A 25,452-nucleotide genomic window follows, 5' to 3' on the forward strand; every position below is an offset into this window, starting at 1 on the left:
CTTCTTTCTTTGGACCACTCTAATTGACGGACTTAATAACAGACTTCTGCTGATAATCGGAAACACAACCGCAGCATCCCCAGCCACATCACATATTGGTCTTTAAGATCAAAGAAACTTCACATGGACGGACAAAAAGCGAGAGACATCGGAGCATGAAACAAGCAAGTGGCAGCCACCCTGCAGCGAAGTTTTTATAAAATTAAATTACATTAATGTGAGAACCGCAGGGAAAGCCTCCCCCTTCAAAGCATCAGCACTCAACCCCAACTCCAGCGATATCCTTGGTCCTTGGCCATTGAAAGCCAACTAACGGGAGCAAGACAAGTCAAACAAGACGGCCAAGACAAAGGCTGATGTCGAGCATCAATGTGCTACCATCTCACGCGTGTTGGCTCCTTTGACAAGCCGCCATGGCTGTCTACTTAAATGCATTAGCTCGGGGGGGTGGAATCCTTCGATTGGGCTGCCTTTTTAATAGACATTAGTAAACGCATCAGTGATTGTTTGTTCGGTTGGCCGGGAAGGCCATCGGCCATCGGCCATCAGCTCTTGTGCAGACAACTGCAACTGAAACGGATGCTAAATGGAAGTGACATTACAGCCAGACCGACCCCAGGAAGTGACAAAATGAATTATGGACCCTGGCTGCGATCCAAACTCCCCAAAAGCCAAAGTCAAAGCCAAAGTCGGAACAATTGTTCCCTCCGATGCCACCTGATCCATGTTGAACCAGTAAATGCAATTGCGACACGTGCTCAATGAATGTTTAATGATTTGTTAATTGGATTTGGGCTTTTAAAAACACGGCTCCCCGTGTCCAATTCATTTGCTCGAACCCCAACGCATCCTGTATCGCCGGGATCCCAGGTCTTTGTGCCAATAAGTTTGCCGTCGCTCATCAATATTTATGCCAAACATGAGCGGCCAAATGCCTCTGGGATCGCCGCTCTGTACCAGGGACTTAAGCCCCTGACGACGGTCTGACAGTGGTTGGTCCTTAATGACGGCCCACTGTTATGCAAATGGGTACGCGGCCAAAACGCAAATGGGTCATACAGTGGAGCATCCATTGACAAGTCGAATATGCATAAGTAATTATGTATAAGAATTTCACCTTAATTTCCTTTGAGACACAATAAAAGGCGTTCTCTGTTAGGGGTTTACGTAAGTTATTTTCCTGGAAGGTTCCTTTAAGTTTTTGTTGGACAGCTAAAAAGTTATTTGATCAAACGTTTAACATTAATATTTAAAATATTAACAAATGCCAAGTGAGATTCTAGGAGAGTTATGTAAAAGCTTTAAGCATGATCTTCTATTTGGAACATAGTCTCGCAAAGGTTTCTTGTCAAGTTTTTTTTTAAAAACGAAATATATTCTTGAGTTTATTATTCAAAACATTTACAGATCTAAAAATTTTGTTTACGAATTGATATACTGAATTAAAACAATATAAGTAACAAGTCACAGACAGATTATCACACAGGAGAATATCGGAGATTTGGCGCTTAGATGTGGGCGCGATTCTTGTAGTAGCACTCGAATAGCTGATAGGCAGTATCGCACTTATCCGCTCCCTTGGTGGCATCACACTTGGCCTGAACGGCCTTCACGGCATCCTCGCCGGCCAGGGGTCCCAACTTGGCCAGAACGACATCGGGCTGGACCTCACCATTGATCAGGAATCCGATTTTCTCCAAGAAACAATTGGCGAAGCATTTCACCTTGGGGTCACTGTCATCGAAATTGCCGTTTCGCAAGGCGATCGCCTGATCCTTGGTGATTCCCTCCTGCTGGGCACAAAGGGCGCCATTGGCATGGGCCACAGCCTTCTGCTCATCGGATAGTTGCAGCTCCTATAAGATATATTCAAAAGATACACTTAGCAATACTACCCCTTTAAATCAGAAACTATTTGTAACTCACAGCAGCCGAAATGGCCAAAATGACGGAGAGGACAATCAGGAACTTCATTTTCGGTAGAGATGTTGTTGGAAACCCTTTGGTATCGAAACTGTTGAATTTATTCTGTTAGCATCTGCCTTTTATACGATTTTGCATGCAGCTTCGTCAGAGTTTTGTTTTGATTATCGCTTTTTGTTTTCGCTCTACTCCGCTGATCACACTGTATAAGCAATTATTACACATACACACGGCAATACACCGGTTAGTTTACTTAAACCCTCTCCGATCTTGTTGATAACCCGAAACTGACTCACTTTTTTTTACCATTTCGGTTTAAAGTTCAACAGATACTCGAATCAGTAAATGAAGCAAGTTCACTGCGGCTTTCCATTGTACCTATAATTGGCCCTAATGCCCCAGACTCGGGCTTATTATTAGGCTAAAATCGCTTCAAAGCCATAATGTAAGTGCTAATTGTAGTTTCAGATTTTCCACCGATTAAAAGTGTGTTGTACTTCCCAAGGGTCAGAGTGCCCAGCGAAGCGTCAACGTCAACTAATTTGATTTAACAATACACGTAACTCCAAAACCTTAAACTTGAAATACAATCTAACGTTGATTTTTATGGAGGTGTTAAAACAAAGTGCATGCAAAGCATGATAGGGGAGTTTTAGAGAATAGAATATAAAAGCAACATTTTATATTACTTACAAAAATTTTTAGTAACACTTAAAATTTAATATAAGTTAACGGAGGCCATGAGATGCTCGAATTATTTGTAAGCCTTATATAAGGTCTGCGCTTAAATATATTTCTTCATTCCCTATATATAACCCTTATAACCAAAATATATCTATTAATACCACCATTATAAAATTTGTCTCATATTAATAAGGCTACCTCATTACCGCAACAAATTATTTCTTGGTGATTCTAATGCCATTATTAATAATTAAATAATTTTGTTAATAGACCCTTTTTTTGAAATAAGTCTGATATTACATGATAAAATTAATGACGAACGTCTGATTCGTCAAACCTGTTTTAACTTTGTCAGTTGTTCTCCTACCTATTTTTATTGTTTTGTTGGTTTTTTCCAAAGTCTGAAGTCAAGTGCGGTTATCAAAGTCCAAATATTCAGATGACTCTCAAAATCTCAAGTCCGTGCGATCAAACTAAACTGGTTTGCAGATTAATTTGTGGCACAGATGTGTCTAGCTGATTAACAATTAAAGTGACATTCGGGTAATTTGCTGATGTATGTATATATATGTATATATTTATGCATGAGTTTTAAGCGGAACCGTTTAAGTCGGCTAACTGCCCGAATTATTTAATTATGGTAATAGAGGCAGCTACCAAAGTTGATGCCTACGTGCCAGAACTTTGCCTCATATATTTTATCAATATTTACTGCTGACAGCATCGATAATTCATGACCTACTCAAACTATATACCGGTGCCTGGGTCACCCCCTGGACTTTCGGAGACGAAGTTACCGGAGCGAACTGGTAAATAGTTACGCACGCCAGGGAAAACAAATGTCAGAACGATTATTGCGGCCCATCGTCGCCTGCCAGGGCCATAACAAAAGTAAAATATTTAAATAGTAATAAATTCATAATGTCATCGTGTATAATGCCCCACAGCTCCTATCGGAGACCTTCCAACGATTTATAGACAATAATAACTGCAAACACGAAGCGGTGGCTGACTCCTCAAGTAGTTTGATTTCAGTTCAAGGAGGTGGAGGTAGCCTATTCAACTTTTCCAGCTTTTCCACCTGGTGAAGAAGTTCGCTGTCCCCAAAAGTTTCCTGTAGTGGAAAGGAATAAAACTGTTTTATCGTAGACATGATAGAACGGGAATGAATGTCGCATGCGACTCATATATAATATAAATATTAAATACTATATGGCATGCCATAAAAATATAAACAGCACATAAAACGACAATGAAAAACAATGGCACACGTTATTAAATATGTGTGCCCGAAGAACTGGTAACGGCTAATGAAATGTCATCGGACCCGAGGGCTCAACTCAACTCAACTCAGCTCAGCTCAGTTGAACTGAAATGCAAATGTCACGCGAAAAACTATTTGACGACAACATTACGTTGACATAATAATAATGCCGTCAACCGTTGAAGAACCCCAACTTAAAGGCAAAAGCTCGGCTAGAAGTCATATGCAAATTTTACGAGCTTCTCATGACCGGTCATAAAAGTCAATTTATTAGCTATGGGAAATTAAAAAGGAGAACAATTAAATAAGTGCAAAGCGTGAATTTGATTACGGTCAGCGCTTACTAAAGTTGCAATTTTCATAAATCATTTGGACTAGAACCAGAAGTTTTATTTAGACCAACAGATTAGAAAAGGAAAGCAAGGTTTATAATAAAATATATTCAGCTCTCACTAAAAGTTAATAATACCAATTCAGTTAATAACTGGAAATCGGTAATTGTGGCAGTTGTTTCTCTACATATCTGATGAAAATCAATAATTTAAAGATAATAAATGCAAGCGGTATCCTATAATGGCAGCTGTGTAATTAATTATAACCAATGGCGAGATAGGACCTCCAGCTCCCAATTCCGCAAGCCTAGCAAAAAGCTACAGAAATTCAATTAGGCTTATCCCATGCAATAACAACACCGGAAGCAACAACAAGAGAGCTACGGAACAGCTGCAACACCTGCGCAATTAATTAGTGTTTGCCGCATTAATTTCAGAAAATAAAAAGAGATGGCCGAAAGGAAACCAGAGCCACCACCAGATGGGATAAGATAGGCACCCTTTAGGGTCAAAACCCAGCGTTGGCTAATAAATACAGAAAGGCCCCATCCAGCGTCCTTGGCTCTTCCACAACTGGAGCAGAACATTCTCAATGGACCACAAAGGCAGTGGAACACTAAGCCACTTAAATCAAATAAAGCAAATTCAGTTAATTTAAATTATAATGAGGCCCAGTGCCAGCGCGGAACATTGAATACTATTTGCTGATGAAAAGATGAAACGTAAGCTAAAAACTTGTGTAAATATAGTGGCCTATTTGCTAAAGATAGGTAGGTTTTGAACTATTTACGTTGGGATTAAATTTTATAATGTCTCATTTTTTAATTGCTGTAGACTTAGTGCTACAAATAATATGTATAAAAAGTATGCTACAATCCAATGGGCAATCTTTTTTCCCCAAGGCACGCATTAAAACTGGGAAAGATATCATAATTTCCACTTCTATAATTTGTTTACGATTATGGCCGCATGCAAAATAAAACGCATTTAAGTAATTAAGTCATAAAAAAAAGTAGCGTGCTGGGTTTGCTCCATAAAAACCGACCCGTCTGCAATAAAATGCCAAAAACAAAACAATTAGGCAATTAAATGTCTTGGTATTACCAAAAATTTTCGTTTTGGTAACAAAACGCGTCATAAAATAAGCCAAAATGTACTTGGCCACCGGGAATACGAGTGGAGGCCCTAAAAATGGATCACAAGTGGGGGAAATTATGTGAAAATGTCTGCACTGGCCGTTTTTTGTTCTTTTCTTGGAATCCGCTCTTGTCTCCCTTTGACATCCCAATAAAAACGCAAAAGAAAAAGGCGATTGCCAATGCGTATGCGAGTGTTTTAGTAATATTTATTGAATTCCAGTTAACGAACCCAGAACCGATGGAGCGTTGGATAAGGGACAATGTGCGAAACACAAAAGGAGGGGAAAAGTATAGGGACGGGCCAACAGTCAAGCAAAGCTTACAAAGCTTTTCAACGCACATTTTCCGAAACCGTCGCCGCATCCCGAAACTGCTGAAAAATTCCGAGCTCTGCAAAATGAATTCTTTTGTGACAAGTTCAATTCGGTTGAGGGACAAGTCAGTGGCTGGGATGCGGAGTTCATATGGAACTCCGACCGAACTGTAGCTGCTGCTGCTCGAGACCTCGAAACCTCCAATCCTCCTATCCTCCTATCCCCCTGTCATATAACGCATCAAAGACGGGCCAGGTGAAGGAATGCAGTGCTCGTTCTGTAAGAAATTGAAAAACCCAAACGGGGGGGAAGCCGTCGAAGCACCCAGCCCGATGATGGGAAAAATGGAAAATCTCAAGCTGCGAAAATCAGCAGCAAACGCGCTGCTTTCGTTCGCATTATTGTCATGATGCTGTGGATATTTTGCTGTGCGCTCGGAATTTTTAATAAACGTTTAAGTTTATAACATTCTCAGCTTGGTATCGCACCTCTGTGTAATCTTTATGCCACATATCGACGAGTCGGCTTATCCTGCAGCTGGCGAAAAGAAAGACTTCTTAACTTGGCGAACTTCAGCCAAAAGGTAATCCAGGGGCATAAAGAGTCTCACATAAAACCAACTAATTAGGCAAAGCATCTAATTAGACGCACAACAAGGACATGCGTCCTTTTGTGCCGCCTCGTAAAAGCCAAAGCCCCCAAATGACAGCGTCGCTAAAAATTCTTATCGCTGGTACCAAAATTAAGCTCCAACCGGGGAGCCAGGATACCGAAAAACGGCGAGGAAAAGCCCGGAAAAAATTTATTGTGGCAAAGGTTAAAGACGGGCGCCATGTTAAATGTGGAAATTGTTTAATCCACTCCAATCCAGCGCGGCAATTACAATTACAGGGTCCGTGGTCAGCTGCATGAAATTGGAACTCCGTCCGAGGGATAAACTTGATGGAAAAAAGGAGATTCTGTTCTGTCGAAAAAAAGGAACAACCTGAATATAAAGGACAAAACCTATTTGCATTTTATTTTCTTTGTAATTTGATGCTCGATTGCTTTTTTTAGTGTGTAATGAGGTGGGCTCCAAATGGGTTTAATACACACATTCCGCTGGCACCAGAAGACAAAGTTAAAAAAAAACTTATCCCACGCATGGCTGGTCCCATTTAAACGTTTAGTTTTTGTCTTTTAATGAGTTTTATAACAAAAAAGAATGGAAAAAGAACTATGTTATGTTTAGTTTACTTTAAAAATATAATTATTATTCAGATGGAAAAACCAGAATTTACAATATAAAATTCTTATTTCTGCAACTACATTTTGCATATTCTGCCAACTGAAAACAAAGCCATGAAATGTTTCGCACAATAATTGTTTTTAATTTTCATTGGCCGAAAAATATTCGAATAATAGAGTGAAGCCTGTGGCTTCTTTTGCGAAATTTCCATTCCATGGCACGCACGATTGCATCCAGAATACCCGGAGAATATTTAGGCGCCCTAAGAGGAAACTGACATTGCGACGTGCAAATTGATCAAAATAAATTGCATAAAATATTCCATTTACGTTCCCATTCCGAATGGAGCTGCCCCGAAAATTATTGTAAGCATCTAATGCAATCAGAAAGTGTTGCAACGCCTTGGGGCAGATGGGCCAAAACAATTCGCATCGAGCCATTAATTTGCTTCCCAACTGGTTGGGCAGCGTTTCTGTTTTGAGTTATGCCCGGAATTTGTGATAAGCTATGCGGATTACGGACTGAAAATACCAAGGAAACTGAGCTTTCTTTTCCGGAACTTGGCTGTCAAGGTGGGTGGGTGGTTTTCTTTGGAGGGTGGCGAAGGCAGGGGAAAGGAAAATATTTTAGCAGTCAGATAACGGATACCACTAGCATGCTGTTAAAATAATTAGTGGGAAACAGCAGGCACCACCCACAATCCCCAGCAAGCTTGGCCAAGAGCGAGTCTACCAAATTTGGAAGTGCAACAGAAGAGTTGATTATTTACCCACGTGCACAAAGTTTTCCTCACGTGCACTTCCATATGCAAATACATCAGTCAGTCATTAAATTAATTAAAAAGAGCTCTTTCCGTGAAATGACTGTGCAAAAACTTTCATTTGCAACTGGCTCCGATGAGCACAGCATTTGGTTCAGGTGTTTTCTGAACAATTTCAGCAGCTCCCATTAAATTTAAGCACTTTGTGCGTGATTAATGCGCTTCCAGTCAAAATATTGTTAAAACAATGAGTAAACGAACATTCTCCATTGATATTATCTGAATTAGAAAACCAGATAGCAATGAACCTGCAAGCTAACATGATAATTACCATTCAATGAAGTTCAGTCTATCTGGGAAATCAGCAATATATATATGGAAAACTTAGAAATATATAAAATCTTGCCTTTTGGTCAATTATTACAGGCGTAAAAATAATCTTAAATGGTTATCCGAAGTTGCGAACAACCCTTAGTTCTTCCCAATGTTTCCGAATGTATTATTCTTTCCCCCAAAAACTATCCCCAAACATTTTGGGGAGAGTTCAACGAACTTGCCCCCAGAGGCGTGAGACCCCCAAGGAATTGTCGCACTGATGATTCTGTATCGAGTCCTTCCACATATCATGGGGCTGGCAATAAACTGGGACATAAGATTTACTAATAACAATGATATAAGACATTGCCGCAAATGAGTATATAATAAAGCTAATGGAAAATTATGGGGCCTGGGGGCTAGCATCGAAAAAGTTTCTTTTTAGGGTGAAACATAACATAACACAAACATAAATATAAAACAACGAACAATTAATGGGTTGCGATTTGGTTATCTTGACTCATCAACATCAAAATCATTAAATTTCACACCAGAATGTTATTTGAAGTGTGCAATTTATGGCACAGCCATTTAGCGTTATCACTTGGAATGCCCGGAATGACATTACGGCTGTAAATTCCTATTACCTGAACATATTGCCAAACTAAACCTTTTTGGAGAAATAGGTAGGGTTCAATGGCAAAACTTAATGGTCTATTAAGGTGTTGTCCCGGCGATTTAAATGCAATTAAATGGACAGTCTTTCAATTCTTAATGGTTTCGAAAAAAGGTAGGCATGGGCTTCAATTAAAATAAATGAAATTGCCGAGAAGAGTGGCTCGTAAAAATGATTAACGCATAAAATGGATACAGGCCGTCATCAATAAATGCCTATCGCAGACATTTATTTATGAATGCTAATAACTTTTAAAGCTTTTCATTTAACTCAAATACAAATGACCAGCGCCAAAGCTAGATGGGATGCATGGTGGGCCGAGTCTGACATGTTTTGGCGGCTCTTTTTTGCCCACAAACACAGGAGCACAAAATGTCAACTTTTTGCCAACCGAAAATTGTCAAATGCACTGAATTTCAAGCGCCATACATTTATGTTGATGCGGTTTAAAAGTTTTTTAATTACATTTGCAGGAGACCCCGAACCACCCACCAAAAAAACGGCGACAACAGCCAGATCCTTTCGTCCACCCATCTGAAAAACACATCCACACTCGCGTCACTCATTCAGTATATTTAACGCTTTATGATTGTATTTTGGGTGGGAAAATGTTTAAAACTCATTTAATTTGAAACAAATTAGAAACGATAACACACACAAGAGAGAAGTTGCTTGTGTTTTTAGAAACGATATTCCTCCTCTTCTACACTTGTTTTGGCACCTATTTTGACACTAATGGAGTGTGGTTTTCAGTCACAATTTAGGGAGCGTCGTTTATGTAATTGTGCTTATGATAATGGTAGAAAATGAAAAGGAAGTTAGCAGTTAGTTAGACAAGACTGCAAGATTGAACATTGTAATTAGCATGCCCGAAATTGTAATAATAACTGGAACTTAGGTCCTCTGTTTTTATACTTCGCTATGATCATTAACTGATGACATGCAGAACGTTTTTCTTGCATCAACATTAACCCATATTCAGCATTAGCCTCACATTCTCGACCCACTCACACGCTCGTCCTCGTGTCACTTGCTTGTCAATCATCCATCAAAGCCCCACAAAACCCCATCGGGAGTATGAAAACTCGGGGCTACTTATCTTCACATTGAATGCTCACAGAAACTGAAACTAATTGCTAAAACGCCTTGATGCCTGTGTAAGCAGTGAGGATTATGTAAAGACACTGGCAGGAAAGAAGAATCCTATCTCTAACCCTGAATCATAAAAATGTTTAGACAACAAACTGAGGCTGGGCGGGTCATCATTCATTTGGCCCAAGTAAATATGGCCTGGCCAACGAGTGAATGTTATCAGTATTTTGGAATCTGCTGTGACCCAAATGTGTGGTGGTTCATAGCCAGAAGCTCGGGTAGCAAAATCCCTGCTGACTTAGGAAAGTTTAAAGCACAACGAAAATTATTAACAAACTGCACAGCCTTCAGAAAATTAATCTTGGCCGATTGAAAGCTAAAAACTATACATTTAAACCACACGCCATTTCACACACTACTTTACACAAACTACTTACTTTGTAACTATGGATAATAAAGTGCAAGTCAGTATTCGATGTTAATGGAAAATTTTATTTGACAATCAGATTGTGGGCTGTAGTTCGAACTTCAGAGTTATGTAAGCATATCTAAGAACTTTTAACAGAGGCCAAAAAATTCGCAGATCCCAGTTATTCCTTTTAACTAGGACAGCTTACGCTAATTAAAAATATACTTTAAAGCCACCTGAAGCTTAATTTTTCCCAAATTAAATCTGAAATTATATATTGATATGTAAGAACCTGACAACAAGAAATAACCCGCAAGTCAGCATGGCTAGGTTGTTTCTCAGTGCAGCCAAGTAGATTGAAAGGGAATCACTAAACAAAGTCCAAAGTCCATCATCGCAAATTGTATAAATGCTGACTCGACGAGACATTTAGCCAACAGTTTCTATTCTAAAAGATTCTACACAGCAGATTACGATCAGCATCATGAAAGTATTCTTTGTGTTTGCCGCCCTTGCAGCTCTATCTTTGGCATCTGCCGTGGTAGGTCCTTTTGCTTGATTTCCATAAGTTCTATAAAGATTTGTTCCTCTTAACAGGGGCTAACTGATTCCCAAAAGGCTGAGGCAAAGCAGAGAGCCAAGGCCTGCGTCAAACAGGAGGGAATCACGAAGGAGCAAGCTATTGCCCTGCGGTCTGGAAACTTTGCAGACTCCGATCCAAAGGTAAAGTGCTTCGCCAACTGCTTCCTGGAGCAGACCGGCCTGGTGGCCAATGGGCAGATAAAACCTGACGTGGTTTTGGCCAAACTAGGTCCCATCGCCGGCGAAGCCAATGTCAAGGAGGTGCAGGCCAAGTGTGACTCGACCAAGGGAGCCGACAAGTGCGACACTAGCTATCTGCTGTACAAGTGCTACTACGAAAACCACGCCCAATTCTAAGAAAACCTTTTTTGATTTTCAAAAGAATATTTGTTTCTTTGATTACCAGTTATTCTCAATAAAAATTAGATCAGGCTTCCCAAATAGGCGTGCAATCAATTTAAGAAAAAGCTTGAAATTGTTAATAGGCGTGCACATAGACAGTCAGCAAAATCTATTTAAAGCGCATCTTCAGTATTGAATTTTAAAATCATAAAATGAACGGAACGCTTGCTCTAGTGTTTTTAGCCTGCATTTTCGTTCTGTCATATTCCAATGTAAGTGACTATTTATTATACTGCAACCATATTTATTTCTTGACATTGCCAGCCCGTACTGGAAAGTAATGAAAGTGAATTTCTTTCTGGTCTTTCTATTAAGTACAAAGAGCTAAAAATACATTAAATGGTTTTGTGACAGGTTAAATAACAAGTGGGTAACAGTCCCTGGAAACCGAAACCAAGCGTTGATAATATGATTTTTTGAGTTTCGAGTTGAGGATAAAGTGTAAATAGGCATGGCTAATGTACGAACTATAAAAGCCAGGAAAGATAGCTAATTTATGTTCTTGCACACAAAACTATCATTATGAAAGTATTCCTGTTGTTCATTTTCATCTCTGCTATCTGGCTCCAAGCATTTTGTATGGTAAGCAATCGCAATAATGTTGAAATTCCATTCTTTGAAATGTCCAAGTTTTAGAAATCTTCTGAAAAAATAAAAGCCTGCTTGAAACGGCAGCTGGGGTATACAATTACAGAAAATACAAAATTTGATGCTAAAGAAGACTCTCTTCAAAGCAAGTGTTTTTATCACTGCTTACTGGAAGTGAAAGGTGTTATTGCAAATGATGCGATCAGTTCGGAGCAACCGAGGAAAGTACTTGAAAAAAAGTATGGCATTACTGACACAGATGAATTGGAAAAGGCTGAAGAAAAGTGTCATTCCATCAAGGCTTCAGGAAAATGTGAATTGGGCTACGAAATCTTGAAATGCTATCAGTCCATTACCAAGCATTAGACTTCTAAACATGCTATTATGTACCTGGTGTTCGGATAAACATTCAACTTATGCACATCACACTTTAAAACGTTAATTTTTGAGAAACTTCACCAATGTACATAATAAAGTGTAAAACCGAAAACTAACTAAATATAAAATGTTATTTCTGGATCAAGAAGCCTTTGAATTTATGGAACTCTATGCCAAATGTGATTTTACCGTAATATTTTCAGTAGTAAAAAGGCTCTAGTCGTCATCACACTGTAGTCCCAAAAATTTTCGGATCAAAATTTTCTTGATATTTATCTAGGCTAAAATTTAAGTTATCCGTAAGCTTTATTATGTCCAGCTATAGAAGATTATTCCGGGCAAAGCGCCTAATGAATTTGATGAAGGCTAATCGCGGAATGACCAGTACTGGCAAGCAACCGATTTTCGATGTGGAGACTAGAAAAGACTTTGAGCAACGTGTGATCAATAGCGATCGGCCGGTGGTTGTGGACTTTCATGCCAGGTGAGCTTAGCCTTCAGTTAAATAGAACCATGTTAAGACATTGTTCCGCCTTCCTGATCAGCTGGTGCTGTCCATGCAAGGCTCTGGCCCCTCGACTGGAGAACGTTGTGTCCGAGCAGGAAGGTCGAGTGAGATTGGCCCGGGTCGATATTGATGAGCATGGGGAACTGGCCCTTGACTACAACGTGGGGTCCGTTCCTTCACTGGTGGTCATCAGCAACGGCAAGGTGGTAAATCGAATGGTTGGCCTGCAGACCAGCGAATACCTACGCAAGTGGCTCCATAAGGCGGTGCCACACCCACCACCTGAGGATACGGAAAACTAGATCAGCATGTCACTAGGGGAGTCTTATTAAACCACGTTCTCAGCAACACGTTTTTAATTAATTTTCGATTTAACAAGTTTCTTAGGTGCATACACTCAAAGAAATAAGGAACCAAGTATGTAGATTATAACTATATACCATATTTTGGGAAGAACTTGTACTATTTAAATTTCGAATATAAAGAAAAGTAAAACTTAAAAATTGTTTAAAGAATAAATGTTTAGATGCCCAGGGGCTTTTTGGGAATTGCGCTCAGTGTACTACTGTTCAAATAGCTCCAACTCTGGGCGCCCAGTGGCGGCAATTCAAAATGCAAACAAAGTCTCGTCTCGTGTTCAAACAATTTGCGGATCGGTGATGGGAGGAGAAGCACACTGGCAGGAACAAATACAAAACGTATATCAATTGTTTGTATATTTGTTTGCCAAAAACAACAAGCTTACTCGCTCTCCGTGTGTCTGTATACTTTTGTTGTGTATATCCATGCTGTCTAGGCGATGTGAATGCATGGGGGAATGTCTCTAATTGATTTTGGTAATGTTGCTTTTTAATGAAGTGTCACAAATGTGCTGCTTGCGATGATGCATGTGGTGTCGAGCAGCATTTAGCTCCCTTAGGAACCCAAAAGAAACACAATTAATGCCGTCTACTGTCGGTGGTAAATTAATTATAGACGCAAAATATTGTAACATTGCTACATGGGGAAAGTAAGATATAAACGATTCCACAGGCTTTAAAATCTAAAGCTTTGTATAGTATTCAATCAATATGAATAACATATTGTAAAAAGAAGTTATAGATAACATAACATCTTTAAATAAACACCGATTTCAAGAGCTAGAAAACGAACCTCGCCCTGTAAATGAATAACGAAAAGCTTTATCGTCAGCAAGGCCCATTAGCTCAGTTGGTTAGAGCGTCGTGCTAATAACGCGAAGGTCGCGGGTTCGATCCCCTCATGGGCCATGTTTTTTTTTTATGTTGTGTATTATATTATAAATATTTCAGTTTTCAAACGAAATCACATGCCACAATTAAAATCGTTCAGTAAAAGTGCCGGGTATGTAGAGTACGCAGTAAAGTTTGTTTGTGCTGGACTGCCGGATCCACAAAATAGATTTGCCGCAATGTAATTGAGTATTTGTATTCAATTAAGACTTATTTCAATATTTGCATAAATATAGCAGACAGCCAGCAGACTGGTGAGAGTTGAATCGAGTTGAGTCGAGTCGAGTGGTGTAGTATGTGCATATATCGAGGGTACACTGTACCTATAAGTACACAGCAACACTTAGTTGCATTGCATAAATAAATGTCTCAAGTGAGCGTGATATAAGATCACCCATTTATGCTTTAAGCTAAGTCAGCATCCCCACGCTGGCCGCTGGCCATATATGCGCATAAGCTCTCTCTCTCTCTCTCTTATACATATATATATACGCTGCTCTTCTGCCGCTGTCGACGGCGGCGCAGTCGCAGTATTTAGGTAAGATTAGACACTCTGTAGAGGTTAAGCGGGCAGAACCGTTTCTGCTACTCGAAGAGATAAGAAGAAATAAAAAGGTGGCCTGACGGCTGCACCCAACTGCAAGGAAAACACGTGTTCTCAATTGGTGGCATATATTGGTTTATTACATGGCGACCGTGAGGCAGGAGCCTGCGATCTGAGGACTACTGAGGAAATGCTGCTAATATTGCCGATTTGATTTGGGAATTCTAAACAGCGACAACAGGTGTGAGAGGCAGGCCGCCCCTTACACCAGTGCGGGAGACCTAGAGACGGGACACTGATGAAAAAAAAAGAAACAAAAATACTGAGTGAGTAGAGTGTGGTAATGGGCAAACGCGGATGTCAGGAAATCAAAAATAAAGGTATAGCACATATTAAGTGGCTATGATATACAAATAAAACACCGCCCCCATGGGCAACGGCACAGAAATTAACTGCCGAATTAGACTTTCTGAAAGAAAACCTCCAGCAAAGAAAGCCGAATACCACAACTCACTCAGCAAAAATAGAAATAATCAATGAAGAAATAACTGAAAATTCAACATCACCCAAGCCGAAAAGACCCGACGTCTGCATGAACGACTGCCCTCGACCATTGCAAGCCGCAACAGCAATTAGCACGGCATCCTGCGAGGGTAGGATTAGGATAAAGGATAAAGGATTCCACCGGCGCGCCGCACATGACAACAGCGAATGTCTACCAAGCAGACGTTCGAACACCCTGCTCCTGTCGAGCAAAGGGATCTGCCAAGTATCAAAGAGGTAATAGAGGTAGATCCGTCCGCGGGACCAAAGCCCTTGACCATACAAGAGTACAAGGCACGGACTGCAGCGAGGGAGCAGCCACCTAAAAAGAAGAGGGGTGGCCGCCGGATTAAGTTGCTCAGCGCCCGGAGGCTCAACATCGAACTACTGAAGACGGCAACTAATGAGGAAGACCGGCAGCGCTACAAAGAGCGCCTTGCAGCCATCAATCAACAACTTCGTGGTGCGAAGTAAAGCGGCGGGCTGCGTTATACGCCATAGCCTCAACCGCCCAAATATTATATTAATGTTGTCGATGCGGTTTCCGCTGCAACAAAATTACTAACTTATCAGGGACCCATTTCATAACTAACACATTATACTCAGTCCTAAACTTAAAATAAGTAATAATATTGTAAAATTGCAAATTGCAACCGATGTAAACTGAGTATAATGAATTCATCTATCAAGTAAAAATATGTTTAACAACAGTTTAGACCTATTAAAATTTCGAGCTATATTTATATCTGATCGAGATAACAATAATTGACCAATTCTCAAAGTTAAAATTCTATTTGTACTTTTGATATACAAATAAAGACTAATTTTCCCCATATCAAAATGGGACATAAGTCGTGGATACAACCCCACAGTTAAATTCAATGTACTTACTATTTTTGATTTTAGTTATCCTATCAGCCTTTTAACCTGGCCTTAAAACTTTATCAGTTTCACAAAAGATCGTTGAAAAGACTTACATGAGTCGAGCCAATGATTTAGACAAAATCTAATAGAAACTACACCAAAAAGGTACAAGTGCGATTACATCGCTAAAAGGTACATACATGGAATGGCTAAACTTAACCATATCCATAAACAATATTAGAGATGCTTTTGATAAATCCTATAAATGTATTAATAAAACCGCGCTGATCAAAACTCAGACGCTTATTTTTCACATAAAGGTATTGATAACACAATACAACACATTACAAAACCTAATAGTAACAAACAAAAGCAAACTCACTGAAGAACATAAAGTCCAATGCTTCAAAGTTCTCAGTTCATTTGGTAAAAGACTACATAATACCAGCGTTAGACACAGTATTATAATAGAAGTCCCAACAGAACTAACCAAAATAGCAGAATTCGACGAAAGCCAGTTAAGAGACTTGGACGAGTCGCAGCCGTTAGAAGATTTAGATATCGAAAGCGATATCGAATCAATAGAAGAATTAAAATTTAATACCGTACAACCAAATACAAGAAACATGGCCAACGCATTAGAAGCTCAGAGAGCATACGTTAAACAGGTATCTGCCACAGTACCTGAATTCGATGGTAAGAAACTCCATTTAAACAGGTTTGTGACAGCACTTAAGTTGACGGATCTAACTAAAGGAGATCAAGAAACTTTAGCAGTAGAGGTCATAAAGACCAAAATTATTGGCCCATTAAACTATAAAGTAGAACATGCGACAACGATACAGGCAATAATTACCATATTGCAGGCAAACGTAAAAGGCGAATCGCCTGACGTTATAAAGGCCAAATTAATAAATGCCCAACAAAGAGGCAAGACCGCGTCTCAGTATGTTACAGAAATAGACAGTATGCGTAAGCAGCTCGAGGCAGCTTACATAGACGGCGGATTAGACGCCGATAATGCTGACAAATTCGCGACTAAAGAGTCGATATCAGCAATGACCAAAAACTGTGCCAACGAGGCACTTAAAATGATCTTAACTGCAGGTACATTTAGTACATTCAACGACGCAATGGAAAAATACCTACATTGCAGTACAGAAATAACCGGCAATTCAAATACAGTCTTATTCTATAATGGGAATAATAGACGTGGTAATTATAATGCCTACTATCGTGGTAGAGGCAGAAATAATTATAACCATAATTATAACCAGAATTATAACCTAGGTTATAATAATAACAACAGAGGTCGCGGAGGCTACCGCGGCCACGGTAATAACAGAGACGGAGGTAACCGAAGGGGTAACCAAAGTCAGAATAATAATAACAACCGAAATGTGCGTAACGTACAATCGGAAAACAGCCAGACCCCCTTAAGCGATCAACAGTAAAAGTGTTTAAAGTAAACCTAAATCTGAGTATTTTCATTAAGACAAAAAACCATGAAACAAACACAGTTCTTACATTACTAATAGACACAGGTGCAGAAATTTCATTGCTAAAAGCCAAAGCAAAGGAATATAATAATATAAATTTCAGTAATATATCAAATATTACAGGTATTGGGCAAGGAACCATACAGTCTATAGGTACAGTAGATCTTGACATACGCATTCAGGATGTTCTAGTGCCACATGAATTTCATGTAGTACCTGAGAATTTTCCGATACCATGCGATGGCATAATCGGAATAGATTTTATCAAGAAATACAATTGCGTATTAGAGTTTCAAAATAACAAAGACTGGTTCACAATAAGACCCAATAACTTCAGTAGACAGATTAGTGTACCAATTACACATAACTTAGACTCCAACACACTCTTATTGCCAGCTAGATGCGAAGTAATCAGACAAGTCAAATTACTCACTAACGAAAAAACGGTGGTAGTACCAAATCAGGAGCTGCAACCAGGTATAATAGTAGCAAGCACCATTGCCGATAGCAAAAACGCATTGATTCGCATTATAAATACAAATAATAAAGACGCCATAATAGATAGCGCGAAGATCAAATGCGAATCAATGAAAGACTATGACATTTTTACAACACCAGTAGAAAAGGAAAATAGAACTGAAGAAATTTTAAAACAATTAAGATTCCCTAAACAATTCAATAATGAACTAACTAAGTTATGCACCGAGTTTAGCGATATTTTTGGTCTAGAAACAGAACCAATATCGGCTAACAATTTCTACAAACAAAAACTCAGATTAGGGGAAAAAACACCGGTCTATATAAAAAACTATCGCATGGCAGATAGCCAAAAACCAGAAATCGCCAGACAGGTAAAAAAATTAATAGATGATGGAATAGTTGAACCATCAATGTCTGAATATAATAGTCCATTACTTTTGGTTCCAAAGAAACCACTTCCGAATTCCACGGAAAAAAGATGGCGATTAGCAGTTGACTATCGTCAAATAAATAAGAAACTATTATCAGACAAATTTCCACTTCCAAGAATAGAAGATATTCTTGATCAATTAGGAAGAGCAAAGTATTTTTCATGTCTCGACCTAATGTCTGGATTCCACCAGATAGAACTAGAAAAAAGGTATAGAGATATAACGTCATTTTCAACAGCCAATGGCTCATATCGCTTCACGCGATTACCATACGGACTGAAAGTAGCACCAAACTCCTTCCAACGTATGATGACACTTGCATTTTCTGGTCTTGAACCATCGCAAGCATTTCTATATATGGATGACTTAGTAGTAATAGGTTGTTCAGAAAAACATATGCTCAAAAATTTGACTAACGTATTCGAGCTATGTAGACGACATAATTTGAAACTACATCCAGGGAAATGTTCTTTCTTTATGAAAGAAGTAACATATTTGGGTCACAAATGTACCGATAAAGGTATACTCCCAGATGACACCAAATATGAAGTTATAGAAAAATATCCTATACCAACAGATGCCGACAGTGCTAGGCGTTTCGTAGCCTTCTGTAATTATTACAGACGTTTCATTAAAAATTTTTCTGATCATTCACGCCACTTAACGAGGCTTTGTAAAAAGAATGTTCAATTCGAATGGACAGCAGAATGCAATGATGCATTCGAATACCTTAAAACAGAATTAATGAAACCAACATTACTACAGTACCCAGATTTCGGTAAAGAATTTTGCATAACAACCGATGCTAGTAAACAGGCATGCGGAGCGGTACTTACACAAGATCACAATGGTCAACAACTTCCAGTGGCATACGCTTCAAGAATGTTCACTCAAGGTGAAAGTAATAAGTCCACTACAGAACAAGAATTAACGGCCATTCATTGGGCCATAAATCATTTTCGACCATACATATATGGCAAGCATTTCATGGTAAAAAGCGATCATAGACCATTGTCATACCTATTCTCTATGAAAAATCCAAGTTCAAAACTCACTCGTATGAGGCTGGATTTAGAAGAGTATGACTTTACTGTAGAATATCTTAAGGGGAAAGATAACCATATTGCGGACGCCTTGTCTCGCATAACAATAAAAGATCTGAAAACAATCAACAGAGAAATATTAAAAGTTACCACCAGATCAAAAGCTAAACAGGAAAATTCCTGTAAGGACGAAGCAATAGTCAAAATACAAGAGGAAAAAGAGCAAACAATAGAAAAGCCCAAAGTCTATGAAGTTGTCAATAATAATGACACAAAGAAATATGTTTTAATCAAAATAGATAAACACAAGTGTTTATTAAAACGAGGAAAAACAATTGTTTCACGCTTTGATGTTGATGACTTGTATTCTAATGAAACATTTGATCTAAATCAATTCTTTCAAAGGCTTATTTCAAAAGCCGGAATGCATAAAATAACAAAAATGCGAATATCACCAAGCGAACAGATGTTCCAATTTGTATCACTAAATGAATTTAAAATAAAGGGCAACCGAGTACTCGAAAAAGTAGAACTAGCTATTCTACAAAAGGTGATAATTATAGACAAAAATGACGAAGCTCAGATTAAAGAAATTTTGACAAAATTCCATGATGATCCTATAGAAGGAGGCCACACTGGTATTTCGCGAACCCAGTCAAAAATCAAAAGATTTTATTATTGGCCCCAGATGACCAAGACAATCTCAAAGTATGTAAAGACTTGTTTGAAATGTCAACAAGCCAAAATTACAACACATACGAAAACTCCATTAACATTGATGCCAACGCCAGCAACAGCATTTGATACTGTTTTAATTGATACCATTGGTCCACTACCGAAATCGGAAGACGGAAATGAGTATGCAGTTACAATCATATGCGATCTAACCAAGTTTTTAGTAACTATTCCAACACCAAATAAAAGTGCTAAAACAGTTGCAAAGGCTATATTTGAATTATTTGTACTGAAGTACGGTCCAATGAAGACGTTCATTACAGATCAAGGTACGGAATACAAAAATTCACTTATGAATGAATTATGCAAATATATGCATATAGAAAATCTAACATCTAGCGCTCACCATCATCAAACTTTAGGAACAATAGAAAGAAGCCACCGAACTTTTAATGAATATATACGTTCATACATATCGGTTAACAAAAGTGATTGGGACATTTGGTTACCATATTTCACTTATTGCTTCAATACAACACCCTCAATAGTCCATGACTATTGCCCATACGAACTAGTATTTGGCAGACTACCCAGACAATTCAAAGATTTCAGTAAGATAAACAAAATAGACCCAATATACAACTTAGACGACTACTCTAAAGAGCTTAAATGCAGACTAGAATTGTCGTACAACAGAGCAAGAAGAATGTTAGAAAAAGCAAAAGCGGATAGAAAATTAAGATATGATAGGAATACAAATAATTTCGAATTAAAAATAGGAGATAAAGTATTACTTAGAAAAGAAACAGGTCATAAGTTAGATAAAAGATATGAAGGTCCTTATGACGTAGTAGATATAGGAATAAATGACAATATAACCATTAAAACAGGAAGTAAGAAACAACAAATAGTACATAAAGATAGGCTAAAAAAGCACAAATAGAATGAAAAAAAAAAAAAGGGCAATCAATGCCAAACCTTTCATAATAAAACTTAAATAACGGCCTGATCAGCCAAAACAATATAACAAAGACATAGATATAATCGAATTTTTATTAATTCAAAATACATACATATTTTTTCTTTATTCATTTAAAAATTCTATATCATAAATAATGTTAATTCATTAAAAATAATATTTAAGTAATTTTTATTTTATAATGGTAATATAGTTGATAGAAAATAACTTCATTTCTTTACGTTATTTTAAAAAAGAGGGGAGGTGTAGTATGTGCATATATCGAGGGTACACTGTACCTATAAGTACACAGCAACACTTAGTTGCATTGCATAAATAAATGTCTCAAGTGAGCGTGATATAAGATCACCCATTTATGCTTTAAGCTAAGTCAGCATCCCCACGCTGGCCGCTGGCCATATATGCGCATAAGCTCTCTCTCTCTCTCTCTTATACATATATATATACGCTGCTCTTCTGCCGCTGTCGACGGCGGCGCAGTCGCAGTATTTAGGTAAGATTAGACACTCTGTAGAGGTTAAGCGGGCAGAACCGTTTCTGCTACTCGAAGAGATAAGAAGAAATAAAAAGGTGGCCTGACGGCTGCACCCAACTGCAAGGAAAACACGTGTTCTCAATTGGTGGCATATATTGGTTTATTACAGTGGTATGCAGTCCAGTTGAGTCCTCGTGCGGATATAAATCCCTCATATGCTCGAGCATAATTTGGTGAAACGAAACTTGGACAAACACAGTCGAGATTCGAGGGGATGTCGAAAGGATGCTCTTCAGCGTGGACATCACCAGGACATAAAATCTCCGGGATGTCGACGAGGTGTGGGTGCATGTGTGCACACTGTCTGATTTTGACAGCCCGCATAAAGCGAGCAAAGGACCACGGTCCTCGCTGCCTAGGTAAACACTTGTAGAATGGGCCAGCTAAATGCACTCCTGGACACTTCACCCCTTAGTTTTACAGTGCGTAGAAATGGCGACACAAACTGCAACACATATTCATTTTTATTATGCAAACATTGCTTTAATTACATTATTTTTGCGTTTACGCCCGGCAAACAAACTTTACCCACTTCACGTGTGTGGCGCTCAGCTTTTCACTGCCCCTCATCGTCCTGATCAATCACTGGAAAATTGGATTTTCATATGTGCTGCACTGTCTCTCTCTCTCTCTCTGCCTCACCAATCATCCCCATCGCTTTCGGATGGAGCTTATGCAATTTCCGTTGCCCACCGTTGCCTTGTGGCGGCAAAAATCAATCGTTGCCCCTCCCACGAACAGCAGTCGTCCGTCGTTTGACAAACACAAACACAAACTTAATCAGTACCCATGGATTGGTCAATAATTTTTAAATACAAATCAAGTGTTAACTGGGGGCTTAATTGCGGGTTGACCACCGATCAGGTAATAAAAAGCACGCCCACCTCGTGCACCGTTTTTATTTGAGAAAATGTATATTTTAAATTGAAGTTAAAGGCTTACGCAAAGAAAAAATACAAGTTAATTTGATTTTGTGATTTTTGTTGTTATTTTTTACGTAAAGTAATAATTACAAATTCCTTTTTAGGAATGTTTTAATTTTATATGGAAATGGAATTTTAAGACTGTTATATATCTAAAATATTTTACCAGTTAGTTTTCAATGACGCCCCTTTAATTGCTAAGAATCGGAACTCATGGAAACCACAAATACCCCCCAAAACACTGACAACGGGGGATTTTAACACTCGCCAAACTGACTGCGTTGAGCTCAATTGAGGCGGAACCCTTTTTCTATCTCAATAGAAAAGCCGGGGCCTCTACGTCCAGGCGAAAATGTGTCCAGTTCATTTTTTTTTTTTTTGCATTTGCTTTTACCGTCTATCGAATACGCCGGATGCCAGGCTGACGGAAATTCGATTTATTTTCATCAATATTCAATGTCATTGCAACATCTTCGTGGGGAAAACCAAAAGCGTACATCAAGCATGTCACCCAACGAAAACGACAGAGAGCCAACAACCCGCAAGGAGAAAAACCTAACCCCTTCAGTCCAATGGAAATGGACTTTGTGGCTTGAAACTTTTTGGGGGTTTTGCTATTAAAATTTGATATGCATGTTGGTTGTTGTCTCCTTGTCGCAGCTGCACGTGCAGCAGGCGGCGAACAAACCACCCTCCACACTTTCCCAGGTGAAACTGTCGCCGTGTAGCAACTTTTGGCCATTCGCCGTCCATGGGGGTTGTGCCAAACTTGACGCGCTCTTCCATTGCATATTTAAACAAATTTATTTGCAATTTAGTGCTTGCGGTTTGTTTCCATTGGCCCGCAAACCTCGCCCCACCAAATCGGAATGGTTTTGTGCAATTTCATGGCGCGCTTTTAAGTGGCGCGAAAATTAATTGAAATTTTTGCCATTTATAGACAAATATGTCAATTTGATTGGCATACAGGGTTGCTAACTCCCTGCGAATCTGAGCATTACTATAACTATTTAAGGACCTTTAAAGGAAAGGCAAATTTAACAGCGCGAATCCCGGACTCCTGCCTCATAGCCATATCGCATCTCTTAGCAATGCAAACAGAAGCGGCAAAATCCAACAGAGTCGCACTTGGCGAGTGGTTATTAAAGCCGTATCTGTGCCACTGGGCAAAATACATGACTCACTGGGATGCAAAACCTCAGCCGATGTGGGGAGCATGCTGCAAGTGCGCGATAAGAGACGTGGCTACCACGGTACCAAGTAAACACATAATCCACGTGAGCTGGAGCCGGTGACACGCATTGAGGTATGAGCAAAAATAAATTTCAATAATCAAACTTCAAAATATTCGTATTGATACAGATGAATAATACATTCTGCCTGACACTTCTTTCCTAGCAGAGAAATACATTATTTCAAATACTATCACAAAATGTAAACTTGGAAAAGGAAAAATAATTCTTGCACCAGAATCTACCTATTTTAGCAGAGCAAGGTTTCGATCCTCGGACCTCTGGGTTATGGGCCCAGCACGCTTCCACTGCGCCACTCTGCTTGTAAAATGATGAGCAGAATGTTCAATATGAGTTAACGTACAACATTTAAGCACCACTGAAATTCGTATATGAATTTAGATTAGTTATCTGAGTTTTAAGACAATTACTTAGCTAAGATTGATTTTCATCTTTTCATATTGTAATGAAATACCAGTCATCCCATACAGTCAAGGCCGGTTACTCATATTCAACATAGCAACCAGCGCTTTATAAGCAGAGTGGCGCAGTGGAAGCGTGCTGGGCCCATAACCCAGAGGTCCGAGGATCGAAACCTTGCTCTGCTATAGAGTATTTCGCAAGTTCGAATTGTTTTTATTTGACTTTTGTGTATATATTTTGTTAACAAGAACAATACTTCATGAAAGTTAGTTGTATATGTAAATATTGTCTTTTTGGTGTTTGGGTGGTCGAGTTTAATATGTGCAAAAACTGCACAAAAAGGAAAAATTTTCCCATACCGGGAATCGAACCCGGGCCTTCTGGGTGAAAGCCAGATATCCTAGCCACTAGACCATATGGGATACTGTAGCGAAGTCCGATTTACGTCTGTATTTTAAGTGCAAGCACATTAATCAGCTTTAAAGTGTATTTACTTCCTTGTTTTTTTACAACCATATTCAAAGGACTATGAATAAATTGGTAAATTTAAATTTTTCTGCCTCGCAAAAAGCGAATAAAATACAAATTAATAATTTATTTACCTTCTTAAAATCTAACCAGTACAGATATGTACTATGTTGAAAATTTATTTGAAAACCATGCAATAGCTCACATATCCAACATTTACTTAAAATCCGCAAAATATATCTACACACCAAAAATAGATCACGGCGACCATTTGCAATTTAGCATTTTATTACAACGAAAAGTGTTTGGCCGTTTGGCGTGTGCGTTTTAATTTAATTTTCGTAGGCCGCCATGCACTTCAAACCGCTGGCACAAGCTCGCACATGAATAACGAACTCTCAACTCCTACCGCCCACTTACCAAGCCAGGCGAACAACACCCACCCACATGGCGCTTCGGCTTACAAAAGCACAGTCGAGAGCCGAAACCACGTGGCGCCCGCTTTCATGCGCTTCGTTTAGCAAAGTGGATGTTAAGTGTAATGCGATTTTTATGTAAATTTTTGGCGAAAAAAATAGCCAAAAATGTTTCCACACGGGAAGAGCGCCCAACAGCTTGTCGATATTCGTTGCCACGGTCACGGCCAGCTTTACAGCCAGACAAACAGCAACAAATGTCTGGCACACCCACAACTCATTCCACTCGAATCATGAAAACGGACATACAGTGCCAATATCATTCCGTACCTCGAACTACAGTAACGAAATCTTGTATTCGTATCTATTAAGTATAAATGTTGCTTCTTATATATATTAATTAAAAAAGTTCATTAGTTGAAAGACCATCAGTTAAACCGACAACTCTAGGCAGGAGCAACCCCGTCAGAATCGTGGTACCAAATTATAATCATTCAAGAGTCATAATTTTGTAACATCAAGTGGCCTTTTAGTATTTGGGTAGAACGTCAGT

The 25,452-nt window shown here is 39.0% G+C and overlaps 4 protein-coding genes and 6 non-coding genes across 12 annotated transcripts, besides 1 other annotated feature; 5 read left to right on the forward strand and 5 right to left on the reverse strand.

Moving 5' to 3' along the window:
• Positions 1-1,147: 1,147 nt before the first annotated feature.
• On the reverse strand, positions 1,148-2,139 carry Obp56d (Odorant-binding protein 56d). Of its 2 annotated transcripts, none has more exons than NM_001299690.1 (2): positions 1,927-2,139; positions 1,148-1,856 (listed from the first exon to the last, which is right to left on the reverse strand). In NM_001299690.1, the coding sequence occupies exons 1-2, from the start codon at positions 1,972-1,974 to the stop codon at positions 1,509-1,511; spliced, it is 396 nt and encodes a 131-aa protein (NP_001286619.1). In that variant the 5' UTR covers positions 1,975-2,139; the 3' UTR covers positions 1,148-1,508. The 2 variants fall into 2 exon arrangements, with proteins under 2 accessions (NP_001286619.1, NP_611444.2); NM_137600.3 differs by having other exon boundaries at positions 1,363-1,856; positions 1,927-2,023.
• An 8,179-nt stretch (positions 2,140-10,318) lies between these two features.
• On the reverse strand, positions 10,319-11,073 carry asRNA:CR44509 (antisense RNA:CR44509). Its single transcript, NR_124630.1, has one exon.
• On the forward strand, positions 10,569-11,156 carry Obp56e (Odorant-binding protein 56e). 2 transcript variants are annotated; one of them, NM_137601.4, is made up of 2 exons: positions 10,569-10,677; positions 10,734-11,156. In NM_137601.4, exons 1-2 carry the CDS (start codon positions 10,621-10,623, stop codon positions 11,073-11,075), a joined length of 399 nt encoding a protein of 132 aa, NP_611445.1. In that variant the 5' UTR covers positions 10,569-10,620; the 3' UTR covers positions 11,076-11,156. The 2 variants fall into 2 exon arrangements, with proteins under 2 accessions (NP_611445.1, NP_001286620.1); NM_001299691.1 differs by having other exon boundaries at positions 10,569-10,674.
• Positions 11,157-11,618: 462 nt separating this feature from the next.
• Positions 11,619-12,200, forward strand: Obp56f (Odorant-binding protein 56f). The gene is made up of 2 exons (NM_166375.3): positions 11,619-11,702; positions 11,757-12,200. Exons 1-2 carry the CDS (start codon positions 11,643-11,645, stop codon positions 12,072-12,074), a joined length of 378 nt encoding a protein of 125 aa, NP_725926.1. The 5' UTR covers positions 11,619-11,642; the 3' UTR covers positions 12,075-12,200.
• A 99-nt stretch (positions 12,201-12,299) lies between these two features.
• CG8517 (uncharacterized protein) lies at positions 12,300-13,092 on the forward strand. Its single transcript, NM_137602.4, has 2 exons — positions 12,300-12,570; positions 12,632-13,092. The coding sequence occupies exons 1-2, from the start codon at positions 12,398-12,400 to the stop codon at positions 12,894-12,896; spliced, it is 438 nt and encodes a 145-aa protein (NP_611446.3). The 5' UTR covers positions 12,300-12,397; the 3' UTR covers positions 12,897-13,092.
• Positions 13,093-13,788: 696 nt separating this feature from the next.
• Positions 13,789-13,862, forward strand: tRNA:Ile-AAT-1-9 (transfer RNA:Isoleucine-AAT 1-9). Its single transcript has one exon. It is a non-coding gene; the product is annotated as a tRNA-Ile (tRNA).
• A 271-nt stretch (positions 13,863-14,133) lies between these two features.
• Positions 14,134-21,545: a mobile genetic element.
• Positions 21,546-23,843: 2,298 nt separating this feature from the next.
• tRNA:iMet-CAT-1-1 (transfer RNA:initiator Methionine-CAT 1-1) lies at positions 23,844-23,915 on the reverse strand. Its single transcript has one exon. It is a non-coding gene; the product is annotated as a tRNA-Met (tRNA).
• Positions 23,916-24,128: 213 nt separating this feature from the next.
• On the forward strand, positions 24,129-24,200 carry tRNA:iMet-CAT-1-2 (transfer RNA:initiator Methionine-CAT 1-2). The gene has a single exon. It is a non-coding gene; the product is annotated as a tRNA-Met (tRNA).
• A 165-nt stretch (positions 24,201-24,365) lies between these two features.
• On the reverse strand, positions 24,366-24,437 carry tRNA:Glu-TTC-1-4 (transfer RNA:Glutamic acid-TTC 1-4). Its single transcript has one exon. It is a non-coding gene; the product is annotated as a tRNA-Glu (tRNA).
• An 884-nt stretch (positions 24,438-25,321) lies between these two features.
• Positions 25,322-25,376, reverse strand: snoRNA:185. Its single transcript, NR_002548.1, has one exon. It is a non-coding gene; the product is annotated as a snoRNA:185 (small nucleolar RNA).
• Positions 25,377-25,452: the final 76 nt, after the last annotated feature.

This window comes from Drosophila melanogaster, chromosome 2R, assembly GCF_000001215.4.
Source record: "Drosophila melanogaster chromosome 2R".
Lineage (NCBI taxonomy): Eukaryota > Metazoa > Arthropoda > Insecta > Diptera > Drosophilidae > Drosophila > Drosophila melanogaster.